The 22,929-nt window shown below is 42.9% G+C and overlaps 1 protein-coding gene across 1 annotated transcript in view; it reads right to left on the reverse strand.

The window, feature by feature from the left end:
* LOC118323807 (ERC protein 2-like) overlaps window positions 1-22,929 on the reverse strand; it is a 150,077-nt gene that overhangs the window by 31,955 nt on the left and 95,193 nt on the right. Inside the window, exons 14-16 of the mRNA XM_035655836.1 lie at window positions 11,594-11,741; window positions 7,191-7,352; window positions 3,048-3,113 (exon numbers count right to left, since the gene is read on the reverse strand). Coding sequence (XP_035511729.1) covers window positions 3,087-3,113; window positions 7,191-7,352; window positions 11,594-11,741 — 337 coding nt within the window. The 3' untranslated portion in view covers window positions 3,048-3,086. The remainder of the gene's footprint in view (window positions 1-3,047; window positions 3,114-7,190; window positions 7,353-11,593; window positions 11,742-22,929) is intronic.

Raw genomic sequence — 22,929 nt, forward strand, 5'->3', positions numbered from 1 at the left:
TGTCCCTCTGTAAAATATGTCCAACGCTGGGTGTGTCTACTGACTTGATTAAGTTTATCTGAGGATTTGAGGTGATAAAACCATCATCATGTCTATATGACTTTGATTTTTTTTTAAATTATATATATATATTTTTACATTTTATTATGATTACACATTTTGAACAAAACCCTCAGAGAAAAAACAAATCTTGGTATCTGTAGAGGGGCCACAAGGTGCCTCCCACAGTCAGCTGCTTGTAGGGGAGATCTATCGTTTTGTTAACCAAATTCAGAGTTTCCTGCTTGCTTTGCTTCTACGGTTGCTGTAGTTTGGGTTCATGAGTTTCATAGGTTGTTAGGTCAGTTTTGAGGATGATTTTGATAGGGGGGGGGGCCCTTGGACATCAAGGTAGAACCAAACAATCCAAATCAGGCAATTGAGAAACACGCATTTTACACTTGTTTGTATTTTATGAAAATAAATGGAATTGAAAACCTGCACTGAAATTTCAGTTTCCCACTGAACTTACACGTCTTTTTCTATCCTTGCTTAAGCCGCACACACACCATACAAGAGTGGGATACTTCCTGGCATACACAATGTAGACATACAAACACAGTATTCAGTGCAAACACAGCATGAGCAAATGAAAGCCATCTTCTTGACTTGTTTTAACCTGAACAAGGCCTCACTCCTTCCTGCATGCACACACAAGCACACGGACACACGCACACACACACACACACGTACACAAACATATTTCTGTCCCCACTTGGAAAGCCTCTCAGCTTCTTTTCGCTTCATTCAGTACAAATAACTTCACGGTGGGATAAAAGCATAATGTTTCCAGAAAACCTCTTCCCCCCACTTTGCTTCACTCTTTTGGCCCCATGTTCTCCTTCACTTTTTCCTCCAACCCCCTTCTCTTGTGCTCTCTGTCCAAAAGGACATTCTTATTTCATTAGAGGGGGGTCTGGGAGGCCAAGAGGGTAAACAAAACCTCTGTAATCAACAGCAGGACATACACAACCACAATGAGCCAATCAGAGCCCAGTGTCCTTTTAGACAGAACCATAGCTAACCAATACAAATCCACACCTGGACGCTCAGAACTTGAACTTGCCAACTCAAACTCAGCACTTAGGTTTGTGTGGAATTCAGAATGTAGCCTAGCTCTGGGAGTCAAGGTTATCCATAAAAAACACCAATCAAGGCATTTACGCCTGCAAAGACACCAATACACGCACATACATACAGATCCCCGGCTATTTGTCTATCGGTGCTGTCATCTCTGTTTGCTCATATTAGTGAGGGCTCACTCAGGGACAGGATATGGGGATTAGGTCTGGCCTTATTGCGCTGTAGCTACACACCGCTAAATGGCTCCCATCTGTTCTTACATAGAGGATGGCTAATACATGTTAGCTCTACTCGCATTGTGCACTGCCAGAATAACAGCAGTGGATAGATGAGTAGCACTGATATCGCTAGCCACAACACCACTCTGTGCTAAAGGCTAATGTGCCTGGCTTATTCTATTAGATTGGGATAAGAAGCACTAATACACACATACATACACACACACACACGTGCATACACACGGCATCCTGATATCTGATTGGAGATACCGAAGCAGTAGGCTAGTCACAGGTCCAACTCTAGGTCTACCTTGAAGGAATATACGTTAAAGCAGGGCAAGCTGAAATCTGGGGAGAGGTGGAAAGAACAGGAGTGATGGAAAAAGATGGAGAGATGGAAAGAGAGGGAGAAAGGGGGCAGTGTGGTCTGTTTCATTACGGTGAATCCTGACACTGCTGCATTCTCAGCACACATGGACTGGATTATAGGCTATGTGGGCTGCTCCGGCACTGTATAGCTCAGCAACGCTCTCTTGCAGACACACACACACACACACACACACACACACTTGCAAATGCACACACAAACATCATAGCTAAATACACTAAAGCTCTGCAGTGCAGGAAGACAAACCATTTGCTCACACACAAGCTATAGGACTCTTAATCCCAAAAGCAGCACCAGGGCAAAGTGCACAACTACTAAGTCATTGAGGTTAGAGAGAGAATCTGCTTGTGATGGTCCACCTGTGGATTACTGGGGGAAAAGAATGAGATGCACTGGAAACTATGAGTATACCATGTTGCCTGGTTTTCTTTCTCGTTCCCACATAAATACAAGAGCACCCTTCCCCTTTTCCTCTCTTTTCCCATCTCTATCTCTCGTCTCACTTGCACATTTATAAATCTCTCGTTTTCTCTGTCTCTCTTCGTCTTACACACACATGTATTAGCTCCAAGCGAACCATTACCCTCTCTGTACAGACCTCTTTCTGCACGTCTGCGTTCAAAGGCATCCTGAGTCTATGGGGGGGCTTCGATATAAAACCCCCAAAACAGGAATTATCCTTTATGACTCTGCATTCTTCATTTTATGCTTTTTCAGCTTGAAGCCTTAAAAAAAAAAAGCTTCATGACTGTTCTGTGTTGTATTGTAATTAACTACCCCACACACTGGCACACAACAGGGTGGGGTAGTGCGGTAAAACTTTACAACGACTGAAAAAAAGTGGGGCGCGGAGAGACAGACTTGTCCATCTCTGGTTTTTCTCACTATGTCGTTTTTATCACCTATGGGCCCTGGTAGGCTCGCTTTAGGCTGCTGGGTATGTATAGGTCTAATACCATCAAGTTACCTATATAGCCACAGAGTGCACACACAGCACACGGCACAACCGGCATATGAGCACTTCACAGAAGGGCAGCCATAAACCTCTGAATAAACTGAGGCTCTTTAGTCGACTGAAATTCATAAGCAATGGGAAAAGGAGCCGGGTTCTATTACACTCTCTTCTGTCAGAGTTGGGTAATGCTGTGGTTATTGTGGTATCATCAATGTTCCCGGCTAATGGTTACTTGAGCCCACTGAGGAAGCCTATTGTGTAGAAGATCATTAAATATCTAGAGCAGATATACAGTACTAAACACTGGCAAAGAGTACATTAACTCTAAAATTAGCAGAAAAATAGCTGTGCAATAGAAACTTACCGTGGACAAATGGATGAAGGGTCGCCACGGGGAAGGCCATCATGCCCATATTCCCTCTTCATCATCCTGTGAGAAAAACATGGGAAAGAAATCATAATTGTCATTATCCATTCATTAACCCTCAGTTTACGTGTTTAGTTCAAAAACTGCATGTATGTGACTGAAAATTGCTTTCTTTTAGACCAAACTATTTACTGTACAAACTCTGGCACAGTGGTTATGTCTTTACTGGAGTCTCATTGCCTAATCTTATGGTCCTTCTAACCCCCTGTGGCTTTTAATCAAAACAATCCTGTTCATGTTCCTCATTCACAAAAGCTGTGTATGATATCATGAAATGCTTTCCTCAGTGTGATTGTTAGGAACCAATAACTAAACACACAAGGGGTTTCCTTGGGGCTGAAACTGTGCAGGCAAGAGCCCTGCTAACAGGAAGGCTAATTCACTCAGACACTAACATTACAATGGTTAGCATGAATTGGCAGCTCACTATAGCCAAGCCTTTGCCTGTATAATGCTAAAGTAGGCTCCGCTAAAGCAATGTGCTTGTATGCTAACGCTACACAAGGGCAAAAAACACAAGGGCCTTGGCTGCAGTCCACAGTGGCTTTGGCTGGACTGAGTGGTTGTGACAGGCTCAGTAAACTCAGTAGGCTATACCTAAGCAGCTAAGCTATAGATATAATGGCCTTTCAATGGAACATGCACGATGCTAAATGCTAACATTCAGTGAATGACTGTGACAGGCCCTGTAAACAGAGCCAGACCTATAACCACTCATTCTGCTAGGTTAAACACACACACACACACACACGCAAAACACACGCACAAACAGGCCAAATACCATGTGCTACTTCTCATAAATGTGAAGCAGGCAGCATGTTAAGGCTTAGAAAAAAAGAACAACAACCCAAAAGAAAAGGTTGTATAATTCTCTCTGATAAACACTTTATGGCTGTTTTCTATTTCCTTCCGAGGCTGCTGCCAAGTATCTGGCAGTGGTGCTGGCATGGCTAAATGAGAACAACATGAACACAACATGCCCGTCAAACTGCACACACTCCATGCTGAGACATAGGCCTGGGGTGCATCTCAAGAGGCTAAATCAACTTCCTGTGCTTGTCTCCTCTGATTAAATTTCACCTGTCCTCAGACTGAGTCCATCACAGATTATGTAGACTGTAGAGGACAGGGAGTATAGTTAGAGGACTGGGATGGACCCACTAACTGTGGCAACAAGCTTTGATTGACATGTGGTCTGGCTACTTGGAAAAACCTTGAAGTGTGTTCTTGTGTTTTTGTGTCCACTATTCCAGTGCATGGATTTGCACTTACGTGTCTTAAATATGCCAACTGAGTGTGCATGGGGTGTGTAAGTGTTTGTGCGAATGCAAATGCAAATGCAAATGTAAAAAAAAAAAAAAAAAATTAAATGCATGTGTGGTCACTGTTATGTTATTCATGGCACTGGCTATATCTTGGAAAGGCATTGTGGTCTCCAGGGTAAGCGTGCAGACCCTCTTCATCATAATTATCATTATCATCATCAATCATCCTTCGAGTCGCGTTCCTGGACCCGGCAATGCACTGAACCACTGGTCTGGCTGCACTTGGATATTACATTTGAGAGGGGAAAGATGGAGGGAGAGAAGAGACTGAAGGAAAGAATGAAGGAGACAGGGAGGCATGGAGAGAAAGAATGTGGGTGGCAAGAAAATACACCAGGAAGAAAAGCGATGTTAAAGAATTAAAAGAAAAGACAATTGAGGTATGATGAAAAACCCTGAGTGGTGAAAGCATAGTAAAAAAAGAGGGGAAAGGAAGAGAAGACGTAGAGGAGAGATAGAAAAAAGAGTTACAAAAACAAATAGAGTAATTAATCACTTGAATCATTTCAAAGAGGAAGATTAAAGGAGATGTGAAGTCCTGTGTTTGGAGGGAAGACAGTCTCACCTCAGGGATGTTAGTGACATCCAGACTGCATGACCTGTCATCCCCCATCAGCAGTGCACACACACATGCAGACACACACACCTCGGAGGCCTTACCCTGACCTCTGCCGAACTTCCCCATTAGGTCAAAGATCAGATATGAGGAAAAGCCACGAGGTGATTGGCTGACCTCTGTCAACAGGGTCTGTTGTTTTTGAAGTGTGTGTGCTTGAGACAAGAGGAAGAGCAATAGAGAAACACTTGGCTAAATAATCATCAGTTTGGCAAGAGGTTGTGGAGAGAAGGGGATAATGATTCTTCAATGCACATCGTTGATTTGGAAATTTTGTTACTATGCAATGTGTCTTGTTTTTTGTAATTTTGTAAATTAAGTCTGAGCCATCACAGTTCCCTTTTATAGACATAAAAATTCAACTTTAATAGAAGTCTAATTCAGCCAATCGGCTCAGATTTATGAGTTATTTTGTTATTCCCCACATTCTTAACAAGATTTCCCAGCAACACTAATAATACTTTCTTTGCAAGGCTTTTTCACTCAAACTTGAAAAGTTGAAATATCACTTGCAGAGAGCTACCGTTTCGTATGTCAAACACTATAAAACACAGCTGTAATAAAACAGTGTTGGATAGCCGTATTGAAGGAAAGATATTTATAAGTGCAAAGTAAGGGAGAGTAATGTGTGATACTAAACACTGACCCCCTGCAGCTCTCAGTTTAATATGAAGCCTGCTGTGGTTGCAAGTATTCTACAATAGAATAGAACAATGCAAAGACTTGATAGCATTATAATATTGTTTTAGCATGTTAGATGAAAAACATAACATAACCTAATAACTACACAGCTAGAATTTAAAAGTGGTCCTTGTGGGATTACGAGAGGGGGGTGGGGGTTGAGCTATGTTCCATGTCATTTGTTTCCATACTCTAAACTTTCATATAAGCACATGCTGAAAAACTTAAAAATTAGATGTAGATTCATTCTATCGTTGAAAAGTATGCAAATGTTCACATAAATATACTCTACTTTAATATATAACTCAAGTGTGGCTGAGATTCTGAGTAAAAAGTGTGCATATGGATGTCAATCAACCCCAGACCCTCACATTCTTTTAGAAATCAAAATAGAGTCTTTCCACAGGCGTAAAAGGCTAACATAATATTAAAACCAGCTATCCTGTCCTCTTACATATTGCTGAGGTATGTGTAGGGTGATGCATGGATATGATTGTGTGCTTGTATGCATGTGCGTGTGTTGGGGCAAGGACAGGGGATCCCCAGTGCATGTTTGACTCCAATTTAGACAGCAGTTTCAGAAACATTTATAAAGTCTAGAAACATATAATAGTGTATATCAAATAGAACAGATGTGGGAATTTAGACTGAGGTGGAAATCCCCAGGCATTCGTTTTAAACCCCCAAGCACATATTCGCACACACTTCATCTTCATAGTTTGGAATCTCCCCAATCACAACCTCTTGACAACAATAGAGCTGTGATGAGTTTATACTGCATTCAAATAACTACACGTTTTTATTAGCTAATGGAAAGACTGTGAAATCATATCTGTCTTTCTTTGAAGATCGCTTTCTCCCGATTGCGCTTTTATCTGGGTACACAGTATCAACAAAGACTCAGGTGTGCATCCACACGTGCACACGTACAGGCACACACACGCCTAAAGTATGCACACTCAGATGCATGCACGCTCACACAAATACACAAACACGTTGTGCTGATAATAACAACAGCTTGCTCTTCTTCAGATGTCTTCAAACAGACACATTATGTTTGTCCTCGGGGAAGTCTGGATATGATACTCAGACAGAGAGAAGGAGCTCGTATGAGAGATGAGTGATATATAAACTAATCTCAGACACAAATCCCATCGATCAAAAACACTCATTTGGCAGCTTTCCCCTTCAGGCTCCTTATCTAACTGATATGAATGACTATGACTTGGCAGGAAGTAATGGGTTTGAGAGAGAAGAGACAGAGGAGAAGAGAGAGGGGAAATTTTGTGCTGCCGAGTCCGACCACAACTGACTGGTGGTGGAGATGACAAATATGAAACTGAATCAACTTTAAAAGCATGGAGATGAGAGCCCACAACATGTCAACTTGTGTAAACAAGCTCAAGCTTTAAACTGGTTGGTGTGGGCGAGTGTGTGTATGTGCACTTTCATATTGACCTGGTCCATAGGGGGTCGGTGGTTGGCATGGGCGGGCCCTCTTGGCAGGCTTCGGTGATGCATGTTTGCTGGATGCAAGTGGTGAGAATGATGAGGATGATGTTGGGGGTGGATGTGATCTTCTTCATAGTTATCCGCTATCAGCTTCATTCTGCTCTGAGTCTGCAAAAAAAGGAGATAAACAAGAAAATCTATAATCCATAATTATAATATGCATACACTAGGCCATTTATTCCCCCATGATGCTTATTTGTTTCTTTAAAATGTTCTTGGGGTCTTAGAGTGATTAGGCTGAGGGATTCTTGGATGGGGGGTAAGCATGTTGAAAGTCATCAAAGATGATAAAAACAGCACAGCTAACAGGACTTGACAGGTCATAAATTGAGTGAGTCAGAGTGCCTGATGAAAATATTGTACGTCTGTCAAATGTCATCCATATTGCAGATTATCATTTAATTGGATTAGACGAGTCAGTCAGTAAGAACAGTTAGTGAGTGTTTCATGTAGCCTAAGGCCACGGGCGTTCTGGCCCGGGTGAAGCAACCTCATTTTAGATGTCATTGATTAAAATTACACTGAAATATGCATGCCTGTGAATGGGTAAGTAAGACTATGTGTCCTTTGTTTGTGTGTGTATGTGTGTCTGTGCATCTGTGTGTATTTGTGGAAGAGGCTGTCATCCTGCCAACATCATTGCTTTTGAGAGAGATAACAGCCTAGGCTGACTAATGTTAACAATCAGCCTAAATCCAGTGAGGCCAGCTGTCCGGGACATAGACAGAGACAGAGTAAGTGCAGATATATTGACAGGCTCAGCTTTATTCCCTTAACTGCAGATACTTCCCCTGAGGGCGGACATGACTGCAGAGCAGGAGGTGGTATTGTGTATGGGATGAAGATGATTGTTAGGAAAGATACGCACACTTCTCTCGTCCAAAATGTTGCAGCTTTCCTGGTTTAAATGAGAGACAGCCATGGCAGGAAGAGACAAAAAGCCTGAGTCAGTTGTGAAGATAGGGGGGAGATGGTGTTACAGTAGTCAGCAGCCTGGGGACATCGCTGCTGAGATAAGGAGCTGAGGCCTAATGACTGAGGAAATGAGCCAGTCAGGATCACAGGAGAGGATGTGGCTAGTATTAAAGAGGTTAGCAATTAGCTTAAATGGGAGAAGAGCTGCTTAGATAAGGTGAGAACATTGACACTGTGGTGAGAGGGACAGAGAGAGACAGCGATAAAGATGAAGAGTGAGGGATGGGGGAGGGCTCAGACAGACACCAGACCAGTGGTTAGAGCAGTTAAAGGCTAGGTTAAGGTGTACAGCCCTCCGTGACCTCAGGTGTTGACACTAGCAGGTGTGACTGGGTGGGGCTGGCTTCAATACAACAGTTACAGAGCTGACATGTCATTGAGGCTAGGACAATTACTATCATATACCATGCAGCTGATTAAACTACTGTACTGCTACACAGTAAAAGCTGTAGGTGCTCCCACACAGACTCTTCCACAATACCTAATAATGCAGTTTAATTCTCACAGAGAAATATTTTCAAAACTAATTTGTGGCCGAGGGTCCAAAAGGCTAATGCGTGTTTAGTCCTTGCTGCTAATCTAATAAGAAACATATTACTTGTTGCTGTTCATCTAATTACAACCATATTTGGAAGGATGAGAAGCCAAATGTCCTAGAATGGATTTGCATGTGACTGTGTGTGTGTGTGTGTGTGCACGTAGTTAATATTTAATGAACTGAGACAGAAACAAAAATGAATGAAGTGATGAATTGCTTCTGGAAGAGTCTGACTGTGTGGTCAGGGTAGCCCACATGTGGCCATCCAGTTTATTCAAACACACACACACTCTCTTCTTACAGGAGTATTCCTGTGTGCATGTGAAAAGGTGTGCACATATAAAATGTCTGTGTGGTGGAATGTGTGCGTTTTAATTAGTGTTAATTAGGGGCTTTGCAGAGTAAACAGCTCACTAATGGCCTCCAGGCCTGCTTGTAGATCAGTCAGACTGGAATAGACACAGGTGGCACTGCTGGGGGAGGAGAGGAGAGGAGAGGAGAGGAGAGGAGAGAGTTCTTGACATCTCTAACCATAACAGATTTGGCCAAGACAGTATGTGTGTGCAGCGAGTGGTCTCTGCATGTGTATCAAAGTGCAGCTGCTGGTATAAACATGGCAGTGATGATCGCGCTGCTGTGCTCACAGCTGCATCCCAAACCTCAATCTGGCCTCTGTAAATCACAAGCCCGTCCTGATTAGAGCAGAGCTGTATTAACACATGCGGACACAGGAGGCTGACAAAAAAAGTCCTTAAACAAACAGGCAGCTGGGGAAAGGCTGCACAATTTTCACAACACTTATACATACTCCTTTGATCAGGTGTGCGTGTGTGTGTGTGTGTGTGCAACACTGCCATGCTATCCCAGTGAAACGGCGTAACACCGTGACCCTGCTCTGAGCAGGCAGATAGTTTTACATAAGCCGATCCAAATGGCACACCTCTGAGAACATCAAATCCATATTTTCAGCATATATAGAGAGAGGATGGATGCTCAACTGTGTCCGAAAAAGAGAGGGAGGGAAAAGGGAGAGGAAAAGTCACCAAAAAATGGCATACCTCTGAGAATTCCAAATTCATCTTTTCTCGGCTTCAAAGCACCAGACTTCTGGTCATCCATCACCAGGATGGGACCACTCAAAGAATTCCCACATGGGGACACATTTGTTCTGACTCTCTCCTTAAGAAGTCTAAACACCACACTTTTCATGTGTATGTCTGTCTGTGTGTGTGTGTGTGTGTGTGTGTGTCTGAGAAACGAAAGTTTGTCTTAGACCGCCGGCTTTATGCACACACACATACCTACACACACAAGATCTTCCAAAAGAGGGATGTGGGGAGGTCAGACAGGGCACTGCTATCTGTAAATCTATCTGCTGTCTACAGATCGGCTTTCTCCTATGAGACTCTGAGTCTCATAATTCTTCGGCATTTCCTGGTCAGTTTCCTTCCGCCATTGGCTGTTGAGGACCTGAGGAAGGCAACCTCTCTTGATATGTGTGTCAGTGGGTCAGAAGACAGAGAGCCGGTGTGTGTCATGTCGAACAACATGATCTCGAGGGAGCTGATTCTGTGGAATGGAAGGAACCCAAGAAGTGCAAAGACTCCCTGTAGGAACTTCTTACTTTACAACCTCCATAACATTTATAGATGACCCAAACTTTTATCACCTCGGTGCTAGGTGGCCATAGCACTGCCTGGTACACCTTTCCACTTCGCATTTACATGGATTTATATGCATGTGTGCCAGAGGACCTTTTGAGAAACCAGTAAATGCTGCCCACTCCTCTCCTCTCTCATCCCTTCCTTTCTTTTCTTCTCCTCTCCTCTGCGCCAGGCCCGGAGGCCACAACATTGCAATTAGAGCTCATCACATCATCAGGTGGACTGTAACTGCTGCTTACCCAACGGGAAAACATGACGCATCCAATAGCGATAAACAGATAATAGGCTTTCCTTGAAATTCTTCGAATAGAATTGCCCCCCCACCCCAGGAACTGTTTACCGTTTACCAGACACGAACAAACATAGGTCCGCACTTAAATGCACACCCAGCCACTGCATCTGTTGACTTTTAAATGCACTGTGTTTCCCAGAAGCCCCTGTGACTCAGGAGACTGTATATGTGGACTCCCTGCTGTTGTCTCATTATTGTTAGCATTCACGTTAGCTCAGTCACTGATGTGGTCTGACCAGACCTTAATGACCCACATACCTTCATCAGCCTCAGGCTGTATTGAGAGCCAAGGCAACATGGGAAATAGGCGTGTGCGCGTAGGTATTTGTGTTAGTGTGTGCTGGGATTTGTATCTGTTTGACCAGAAGATGTGAAACAGAAAAGGTCCGCCGTTGACTCAACGATGAAACCAACCTACGTCTGCGACTTGAGTGCACCTAATAACACTGATTGCAACATGATTGTTAAGAGAATAGCTTTGCTCATGTGTTTATGCGCCTGGATTTGGAATCACAGCTCCTGCCCAACTGGTTTGGCTTATGATGACAGAACGCAGTAAGTGTGGTTTCAGGCGGGGAAGTCTACTCTGTTAACTACCAGGAATTATTAACCTCTATCTGTTCCTGGTTTTAAAGTTCAAAGGTCTGCCCATGAGGCTGTTTTAGTGCAGGCAAGAGCTTCACCGTCTGCAGCAGGTTTGAATTTGTAGTTCTGCTTTGATTCACCAAGCCAGAATCAGTCCACAACGGTTACTGCAAAGGCCAGGTCCCACTGGATTCATTTGCAGGCCAGTCAACCTCTTAGATATGAGTGCTTTAAATTGAATTCATCGTTTATATGCACATATAGATTGCTTTGTGGTCGCGTGTGGCGTACGTACCTGCTGTTTGAGCTGGTGCATGAGCCTGTCTTTCTCCCTCTTCAGAGCCATCACTTCCTCCTGGGATTTCTTCCGTTTAGAGGAGGATAACTCCAGCAGGGCAATGTTAGCATCCTTCTCACTGATGGCTGCCAGCAAAGCCTGCTGCCTGAGGGGATGAGAGCAGGAAATGTGGAAAGAAGGGTGCAGAAGGTAAGAAGGAATGTTGTCATAAATGGACAAAATATAAAAAATACTTCATATATATTCTCCAAAAAGTTGTAATGTGAAAATATGTTTAACAATCAGAAAATAGACAGGTGGACACAGATACTCAGCACCCGAATCTGCAGCTGTGGGCCCTTACGTATGCAGATGTCACAGCAAGCTCACTCATTCCAGAGCTCCTTAAACTCAGACAGAGATGCCGCAGAAAAGAAGCAGACATCTTTGAAGTGGTCTGCTAAGTGCTGTCTTAGTGGTACCTCAGTGTGACTCATGGGCATGTAATAATGTAATGGAGCCTAATAGAGTAGGCTGAGGAGGATATGACATCTTTCCTCCGTCACCGCCGGTTACCACAGTATGTGTGTGTGTGTGTGTGTCGGTGGGTGCCTGTATGGACGGGGGTGGCAGCAAATGACTGTCTACAGGTGCAGATGAAACATACCACCAAGTGTCATCATGCAGACAACCAGATGTACAAATGTACACCCACAGGATTCAAGGGAATGCCTTGCATAACCCCACTTGAAAAAAGTCTGATTCTTTGGAGCAATTTGGTGATGACTATCCCCTTCTTCAAGCAGGATGTCGTAAATCCGATGTTGTGACAAATACATTCTATCCGCCCACTCTTGTAAGCACACTTAAAAGCACAAACATATTCTCATAGCTAGCCAGACATACACACCTGCCCTACTATGGCCATTGACCCAAGGCAAACCATAAAGCACACATTTATGTATGGTTCTTTGTCTTTGTAAAGTTCATCTGAGCAAACATCACAGGAGTCTCAATCTTTCAAACTAGTGTGTAGACACTGAAGGTATTTTAAGTTGGATAAACAAAACTAAATGCTGAAAGCTCAACTCCAGAATCTTAAATCGCGTTTGAAATTAGGAGGGCATTAAATCAGCGTGGTAAGGTAATGTGTGGGTTTCTGTAAGGTGAGGGGTAGAGGAAGAGAAGGGAGGGAGGGTGCATTCAAAATACACTTTGGACTCAATTAAAAATTGACCTGCATTGGAGTGTTTTTATTCCATGATTTAAGTCCCTGTAGAAATAACTAAATTGTGAAAATAAACATGCTGAACTCAGAATAAAGTCCTGCTGGCCTGGGACTCAACATTCAGTGTTTTTAGTACAATTATCTGCATGCCGCATCTGGATTCTGGATTCTCCCATTCAAGGCCATTAATAGGCCTCTGTGTGTTTGTGCATGCTCAAGGGTGCGCTTGTATGTTGTGCATGTATTTGTGCGTGCATGCATGTGGGTTCTGACATGGATTGGAGCAGCTAATCACACCATTAATCACAGAGCAGGACCAATGTGACACTTTTCGTCTCCCCACACCTCCACTGTTATTCCTTTTAATGCTCACTGTAATGGGAACACACACACACACACACACACACACACACACATATGCACAGACCTACACTGGACTTGTATCAAAGCAAATGCTTTAGACTGCAGGCTTTTTCAGCTTGAACTGGCCATTCACAATGTAAAATGGGAAAAAAAATCTTAAAGTAAAAAAAAAAATCCCATCAAGAAATCCACACATTAAAATCCACAAATCAAACAACAGTGGGATTGATTTTTAAATCCCTCTTTATATGATCCAGTTTTACATCCATAGCTTAACAAACCTAATGATGAATTTTGCATTTTAGCACATACAGCAATCCCATTTCCATTACTTTATCTTTGGCTGTGTTAAATAGAGTGAAGAGGTGATGCACAGAGTCATATATAGGCAAGGAATGCGGCACAATGTGTCACTGTTCATAAACAGTATGTCAGATTAACAGCCCTAACCTACTTGTATGATGGCCATCTTTGCACCACACTGCCAGACATGGAAACTCCTACATCAGACCACATTCACACTTTTCCTCATCTCTCTTAGCATTAACTGCATGCAATTACAGCTTGAGATTTTTGTTTATTTAGGTCAGTATGTGTAAATACACATACACATAATCGCACACTAACCAGTCACCATTGGGAATGGAACAACATTTTTAGAATACTTAAGCAATCTAAGTGGGTGATGCATTAAGTGCAGAAAAGTATGGGTGAAAGGTTAGGGGCACTAAACCCCACCCCAGTTTTAAAGGGGAGGTTTATCTAATCTGTAAACTCATCTGAAAAAGCCAAACAGAAATCCATCTCTTTCTGACCACCACTGAGTCACTTCATCAAGGATTGTTACACTCCCATTTATCAAGTTGCCCCCGCTGAATGAAACTAATGAAAGACACAGTTTTGGTGGTTGGTTAGTTACAAAAATAGTAACAATGATTATGAAACACTTTATTGATTCCAGCAAGTGTTGCAGTGACTTACTCCCAGTTTACTCCAACTCAAGAAAAGCCATACACAAAGCCCTCTGACATTTTAGACATTGTCTGTGTGGCATTGCAGCTATTGCAGACCTCTGCAAGGAAGCTATACTCAAACAGAATTACTTATTGTTGTCTTTTTATGAACAGAGCATGTGTTGCTGTCTCTGAAGACATTGCTGTCCCATTCATCTCACCTGCACTCCCCAATACAGGTACAGACTTTGCAACTGAAAATTACTGATTGACCTCGAGACGCTCTGAGCCCGACTGAATTAAACCTCTGAACCACAGTGGTGGCCATGCTTCAGCGCAAGCTAAATCACTTCCAGGCTCTAAATTAACACAGCAGATTACAGCGCTGTCTCCCTGTGGGTGCTCTCTGAGTGGTACTGCAAGATTCTGCTGAGTGATGTCTTCCTAAAGCAATAAAAAAAAGGGGACATTACTATGATTAGCCAGCCTGTAAACTTTGTCTCCCACATCCTCAATCAGTGATTGTGTGTGTGTGTGTGCGTGCTGATTAGTATTACTAACAGCCTTTAAAACCAGAATCACACTGGAGTATTTAATCACATCTACTTTGAGTGGCCATTTGGCCTTGGTTGTAGAACACACTTGCAATGTACATGAATCTAGCAGACAGGATTCATCTATCAGACACACACACACACACACACACACACACACACCCTCAGACACGCACAAAGACACATGCTTGTACTGTATCTGCTGACTGATCTTGAGTGGGTGAAACTTCTTTCTTTCCTCCCCTCTTGTCTCACTCCCTGCTTAACTTTGACTTGGCGTGTCCTGGACAAACAAAGGATTATCTTAATTTCCCTCCTGATTGAAAGGGCGACAATGAAATGGTTTTTCATGACAAACTTGTGATTAGTCTTCGTAAAAGTCAGACCCCATGCACTGAGAAGCCATAAGGCACTCCAATAAAAGAACAAATAAATCCCACTGCTGGATCTCCAATGTCAAAAATCTCATCTACTTTAGTTTTTCTCTGACATGACATAACAGTATTTTGGCTGACAAGGTAAACATGACACTCACATAAACAGTTGTGTCTTTATATATATCTCACATTCCTCATGTTTACTTTTACTATTCTAGAGTAGGATAGAGAGAGCATGCAAGGCTCTGTAGAAAAGCAGAGGCTGGACTGACATCTTATTTATAAGGGGTGAAACTCTCAGCTCCACTACAACATGTGATTCCAATTGAACCTTCATGGTCCCTGGGACATATTGAGACATTTGGATCCACAGAGGTGGGAGATAAATGGCTAAAGTACATGACCATGCGATGAGAGGTGAGAGGGGCTAGGAAGGGGGGAGGTCAGCAGAGACGATATGGAAAGAAAACAAGGAATGCAAAGAGTGGAAGAAGAGAAGGGTAAGGAGATGTGAGACGGAAGGAGATAATTCAAGACAAAGGAATGATGAACGAGGAGAGAAGACTTTGATGAAGACATCTTTGAGGTGGGGCTGCTGTCGAAAGGACTGCAATGTCACAGGGCAGCTGGAAGACTGGCAGCTCGCACAGATTTCTGGGTGACGAGGGGTTAAGATGGGGTCAAGAGTGAGCATAAACACACGTGCATACATTTGCACAAAATAAATTCAAATAAGGAGGATGATAGGGGAGGTATACTGAAGGGGGAGAGAAAGTATGGCAGAGCCAATGAGTCAAGAATTAAAACAATAAAAAAAGACAAAAGATGGCAAGAGATGAAGGCAATAGAAGAGAGGAGGTTATGTGTTTGACAAGAGTGACTGCCACCTGTGCTGCATGAGAGAGAAAAAGGCGAAGAAAAGTTGAGAAGGAAGGGAAGAAAGGAGCAAAGGTAAAGATTTAAGAGTCCCAGCCTACCCTAAATCAGCTCAGCGCACTCCATGTTGTTATTCCTAGGCGTCACGGTTGAGGGATGTGTGTTTATAATTTGTGTTATGACTTACTTGAAATTATGAGTGTGGAGAGTCAGTGGGACAGAAACAGATGCGTCCATGTGATGCCCGAGGGAACCATCAATACTGTCTGCCCCTAAGTGCAGTGTGTTCATGTGTGCAAGCATTTGCCTGTCTTTGCACACATTTGTGCTTTCATGTCCGTGTGTGCATGTGTGATGTATTTTTTTTAGCAAAAACATGGGGAGCCCACTAATATCTGTTCCCAGAATGTCCATTATGAGGTCTTCTAGTTTGGGATCATGCCTTTCCACCACTTAACTGTCCAGCGCTGCAGAAAAATTCCACGGGCATTTTATGGCCGTTCCTTGATTGTGAGTGTGTGAAGGTGTAGCACAAGGCTGGGGGCCCCTGACTAGGCCGTACTAGAGGCCTGTGGTGAGAGCAAGCAGAGGACATGAGAATGGGGCATGGTTGAGTGACACTATTATTTATGGCCTTGGAACACTGTGTTATTTACAACTAAGGAGGTAGGAAAAATGTCTATTTCCAACATAAAACACACGCTCTGGCTTCATTTGGTAAGCTTACTGCAAAGCCAGTTAAGATGGTAAATCTGTGTTTCAACCCTAAATGTGGGTTAAATGTATTTTTATGAGGTCCAAGTTTTGGCTACCTTAGATAGGATTAGCTCCATGCTAACCTGTAGCAGCTAACCTGAAGCCAAATGCCAGATGTAACTATTACCCACTTCCTTCTGTATGCTTGCTTGGATTAAAGCCTTAATTTGTCTTAATCTATAAAATGGGATTTATCCATATGCCCGCCAAATATAAAACTTGCATGCCTGTCTTGTTTGAAAATTCATGTCAACTCCAATATTCCTCTTGAGCAGCTATATTAGACAGTACATGCTAATCCCGAGCTTCAAGCAAAAATGATAAACTTTACATGCTAACCTTGAGCTTTGCTTCCCAAGAAAAATCCATGACAGCAGATGGTTCTCCCCGAACTGGGCCAGGTTGTGTGTGTTTTCACTTCACTAATAAAATATACAACCCACTTACTCTACTCACCCCCACTCCCACACTAGTGGTCTGACCGGTGGAAGAGGGGGGTGGTCTAATTGAAAGAGTATGTATCAGTTTTACAGCAACAAGAGGGAAAATACGAGGGGACAAAAATCAACAAATCTGCCAAAACTAGCCAAATGTTTAGAGTGGTAGCAGGGACGAGGAGAGATGGCTGACTGCTCCCAGAGATGAGCAGGACCAGACGGCCACCGCTGCATTCCAGCCAGTGAAAGAGAAACCCAGAGAGAGGAACAGAAAGAAAGAGAGACCAGGTGGCTGTGTGTGTGTGTGTGTGCGTGTGTGTGTGTGTATGAATGCAGACAAATGAGATGAAGAGAGAATTCAAACTTTCTCTCAAAAACCGTGTCAAGGCAACAAAAATATCTAAAGGATATAAGGACATCAGGATGTAATTCTAATTTAATTTGATTCAAGGGAATTGTTTTGGAAAATATGTGTTTTTGTCTTCTTTCCAAGAGAGTGAGATGGAAGTCTGTGTCTGTGCGAAAGGTGTGGACCTGGACGATTAGCCTAACTTAGTAAATAAAACAGGGCGAACAGCTGGCCTGGCTCTCTCTAAATTTCAAAAATATACACCGATCAGCCATAACATTATGACCGCTGACAGGTGAAGGGAATAACATCGATTATCTCGTTGTCATGGCACCTGTCAGTGGGTGGGATATATCAGGCAGCAAGTGAACATTTTCAAAGTTGATGTGTTAGAAGCAGGAAAATTGGGCATTAGAGCGACTTTGACAAGGACCAAATTGTGATGGCTAGACTGGGTCAGAGTTCTCCAAAACTGCAGCTCTTGTGGGGTGTTCCCAGTCTGCAGTGGTCAGTACCTATCAAAAGTGTTCCAAGGAAGGAAAAGTGGTGAACCGGACCACACGGGCAAGCCATCGCTCCCCACGTGGATCAATGAGCCTTGGCCGCCCAACAGACGAGCCACTGTAGCTCAAATTGCTGAAAAAGTGAATGCTGGTTCTCATAGAAAGGTGTCAGAACACACAGTGCATCACAGTTTGTTGCGTATGGAGCTGCTTAACATTATGACCACCAGGGTGCGCAGGTGGTCATAACGTTATGGCTGATCGGTGAACATACAAACATCTCTAAACCTGTCTAATTATTTGGGTCAGGTTTAGAGACGCTTGTTGGCAACAATTTGGAGTTTTTGGGGAGGTTACATGCTGGAACAAATTCTTGGCAAAAAACAGTCGGGTGCAACCAATGTTAATGCGTCTTGTTGCCACACTGCGGTTGCCAGCTCTGATACCACTGTGCCTGCCAGTGATCTGAAACTTGCAATCACTGACCGTATTTGCCAACATGGAATGAGATCCTGCAAGAATAAGTGGGTGAATGGATTAACTGTTGTTTGTCAAAATAAATGGTAGCGCCTTACCCTTAACTCCTCCTTTAATAATGCAAATTGCCTTTTTTAAGATTTTCTGCTAATGTAAGGATTAACAAATATACATTGTGATAATTAGTACGCTTTTAAGGTGTTGGCTGCATCCCCCTGCATCCAGTCTTTATGTTATGTGAGCTGCACACCTCCTGACTCCATCTCCATACATAATGAAAAGAAATAAGATTGATATTGATCGATCGATATTCTCATCTCAGTCTAAGAATAAAAGCAAATAAATGTTCGACTATTCTTTTAATAAACACAAGCAATGGTTACGGGCAGTCTTTGACAAAAGGACTAGTGTGGTTAAGTGTCCCCTCTCACTTTCAGCTTCATTTCATCACCTTCTGATGATCAGCGAGGGGTTGGATGGATTCCTGTTGTTGTAAAAACAAAAAAAAAACAGGATAGATAAATAAACATGGCCTAGTGGGATGTCAGTGATGATTATGATGTCACCGGCAGCTTTTTCCCATTTGGGTAACCTTGGGTGGCTCCATGTGTGCGCGTGTTTCCTTGTGTGCATGTGCGCACATGTGTAACTTTGGTCTTTCACATCACTGCGAGAAAAACACAATCCCACAACAAATTTGCCAATCTCCAAACCTGTCTAGCATAAGGCCCACCTATACAGCTTTCTACCAGTAAGATGAGCTCTGACCCTACCAATTGTTGAGCAGTATTTTCCACTCTCTCAAGGGGGAGGTCTTTATAGTTGCTCAGCTGACTGACAGTGTCTCCCCAAGGCACGAGAAACAAGACAGGGGGCTGTATTGTACCACACACATATAGGGCTCCCCTGCCTATCAGTCAGACACAAGTAAAGGCATACACACACACACACACACACACACACACACCACACAAAGACATATACAGCAGCTGGGTTGTTTAAAGCTCCCTGTCATCTGAGAGAGAGGTGAGGGTCACAGAATGAGTAACACTGCTCCAGTCACACTACTGTAAGAACACAGACACACACACACACACACACACAAGGAGAGAGGGAGAAACATACACACATATGCAGCGTGTTAAGAAAGCACAAGCAGAGAGCACTAAGGCCTCAGCATAAACACCGATGAGTTATGCCATCCCCCCTCGTCTGTCTCTGATCCAACCAGAGCACTGTCCCACAACCTCCTCCCCATTTTTTTCAACATCAAACGATGGAACTGTACAATATGTGGCAAGGGAGAGGGTGTTTTGTTGAGGTCAGATTAGAAGACTGTACAAATAAAAGTACAGCCACCTGTTACAGACATATGCAGAATATTTATATTACACAAACTAATTATTGATGAATTATAATTAAATTTCTACTTTTACTTACACATTTCCCTGTCCCCTTTTTACTTTGGTTCTGTTTTCATATGAATCAATAAGCTTTATATGCATAGTGCCAAACCATAACAGCAAAACTCAATGTACATCTCCTATTAGATACAAGCATAATTAGATCTCTCTTTCATTCCCTCTTTTTCTATAACAGATGAGAGGAGCTACAGTAAAGCCTGTACTCTAAACAGTCAGTAATGTAAACTGAAAATACCAGGTGGACACCTTCTGCGTTGCGTCATTTAAAATGGAAGTTCTCTGCATTGTCTTGTGTGTTCTTGTGTGTTAAAATAACCCTATTTCAAACACTTCTATCACAGGCTCTTCAACAGGAAGGCCACCAAAAGTCTTTTTCTCTCTCTATCCTCATTCCATTACTCCTCCTCTCCTCCCTTTCTTTTGGTAATCAAAGAGAGAAGCCACTCATCGGCGGAGAGAATGGCATCACCTCCGCCTTGGACTTGGACCTCTCTCATTCAACTTCTCTCACCCTCTATCATTCTCTATTTGGCTCCGTCGTGCCCTGTACTCACTCCAGAGTGGGGCTAAATATTAAGTTCAAGGAGGTTATGCAAACACGTTGAAACAGCCATCCTTGGCCTAAGTATTACCCTGAACCCTTCAATTACCCGCCTTGCTTTCCTCTCTCCTCATTCCTCCTGCCTTTCCTGTCCTCCGTACGGGTTTCTCTCACTCCGGTCATCTAACTGCAGCCTGGAAATACAGCGCACACTCATGACGTGGGGCCAAAAAGCCTTAAAATATCAGGGGCAGAGAGTACAACATAGCGGCACACTATTACACATGCACACAAATGTGCACCCAAAATACACACAAACCGATGAAAGACGGGTCCAGAAAACAGTGGGAGCAAGTACCCCTGGTGTATTTTCTCTGTGTTCCAAATGTAGGGCCTGGCGGTGGACCACAGCTGAACCACAGCCGACATGCGGTGGAATGGGAGGCCACCACACTCACTTCCCTTAAAGGAGCCATAGAGACACACACACACATGCGATCACACAAAAACACACACACAAACACACACAGACACACAAACACACACATGTTCAGCAATTTCCTGGATAGCACTGTCATGACGATGGGAGTCCATGTTTAAAAAGTGGTTTGAGGTGAAGGGACAGATCTGTACGGGCTGTTTCCCACAATGCTTTGCCAGACAATTACACAACCCAATTAATGTGGTTACTACAACACAGCTAGGAGTTTGCTCAGTGCAAGCCGAATGTGCGTGTATGCATGCACGCACAGGAGAAGATGTGTGTACGCTCCTTTGGCCCGTATTGCTCTCAGAATTATAGCTTTCCTTGGAGCTTGGACCAGTCGATTTCCCGTCAGTGTGTAAAGGACACACAAGGTCACACTAACATTCACCCCACACTCCATCAGCCAATCACAGTTATTTCCAATCACAGCCACGTGAGCTCAACTATTATAAAAGCTGCATACGGAGAACTACAATACCCGCAGTGTGTTGTGTGTCTTCCCAGCAGAGAGATTTCCTGAATCATAACCAAATGGGACAATAGATTAGTAAAAAATGGTTTTGAAACTTATATATATACTTAATGAGCTATTTTTTTTTTACAGTTATATATCCCTGAACAATGTGCGTATGAAAAAAAGATCTCGCTCCGTGATACACAGTTTCACAGACTCAGATGTACACAGTGGTGGAAGAAGCAGGTGCCACCAACACCATCTGATATGCGTTTTTTTTTCTTGGGCTATGTTATGTTATTGGTGCTGTTTCTGTACATGAAAATAACCAAATGAAAGCCTGAGGACCGAAACAAGCTTTTATTTTAACAGTATATTATAATGTAAACCTACTCCATTACAAGATTCAGAATTTGACATTTTATAAATAATAATGGACTTACATATATGTATAGCACCAGTGTTACATTATAATTATTCTATAATCATTATAGGTTTATTTTGTATGATTGATGATGCATTGCTAGTTTTGAATATAACAATGCATCATCGTGGCCATGAGCTCATCATAGATGCCACCTGTAAAATCTGCCAAGTAATTTGTAACTATGGCTGTCAAATACATGTAGTGGAAACAAAAAGTACAGTACTTCTCTCTGATATGTAGTATAGCTGAAGAGTTAGGAAACTAAAGAAGGGGGTGCGCTGGTAGAGTGCATGTCCTATGTATAAAGGCCTGGGTTTGATTCCAACCTGTGGCCCTTTGCTGCATGCCATCCCTTCTCTCTCCCCAGTTTCTTGTCTTTCTTTGCCTGTTTCTATCTAATGAAGACAATAAAAAAACAAAATCATCTTTAAAAATGAATCTTAGGTATGGAAGTAAGAGCATGCCTGAGCACAGTACTTGAGTAAATGTTCTGAATGTACAAAGCTGCATGCATGTAGATTACCACATAGATTTAACACACACACACATCTGCTAATAATTAGCAGTCCTCTGATTCCAACCTTGGTTAGGAGGTTTTTTTTAATGAAGGACGGTAAAATGTAAGTAAAACAAAAAAAAGCTTAAACTGCACTGCTTTGTGTTAATGCAGCAGGAACCACATGCTTTCTTTACAGTCGGCTACACAAACACACTCTGACCACATACTTACTTATATAGACTTCATTAGCCCAGCTTTAGAGTGCTTTAAAGTGTGCAGGAGGAAAATTATGAAAGAGACAGAGATGCAAACACAGAAAGACAGACAGAAAGTCTCTCTCTCTCTCTTTTACACACACACACACACACACACACGCACAGTGGGCTAGGTGAGGGTGCTGATTAGAGGAGTTGTTGCCAGGTCTGGACAGGTCTGCTGTATATTTAGACAGATCTGTGAGGATCATGGGATCAAAGAGTAACATGATTACTACCTGGCCTTCTGATAAAAAACTCAGTATTATTTCCCTGTCAATACACAAAGGAATACACACATTTGGAATACACACACTCAGATAAACTTACAGTCATGGGTCTGACACACAGTACGCGCACAGATAGGCGTAAGAACACACACATGCACACACACA

The sequence above is a fragment of the Morone saxatilis genome, unplaced genomic scaffold (assembly GCF_004916995.1).
Source record: "Morone saxatilis isolate NCDOM2014 unplaced genomic scaffold, NCSU_SB_2.0 Contig15, whole genome shotgun sequence".
Classification (NCBI taxonomy): Eukaryota; Metazoa; Chordata; class Actinopteri; family Moronidae; genus Morone; species Morone saxatilis.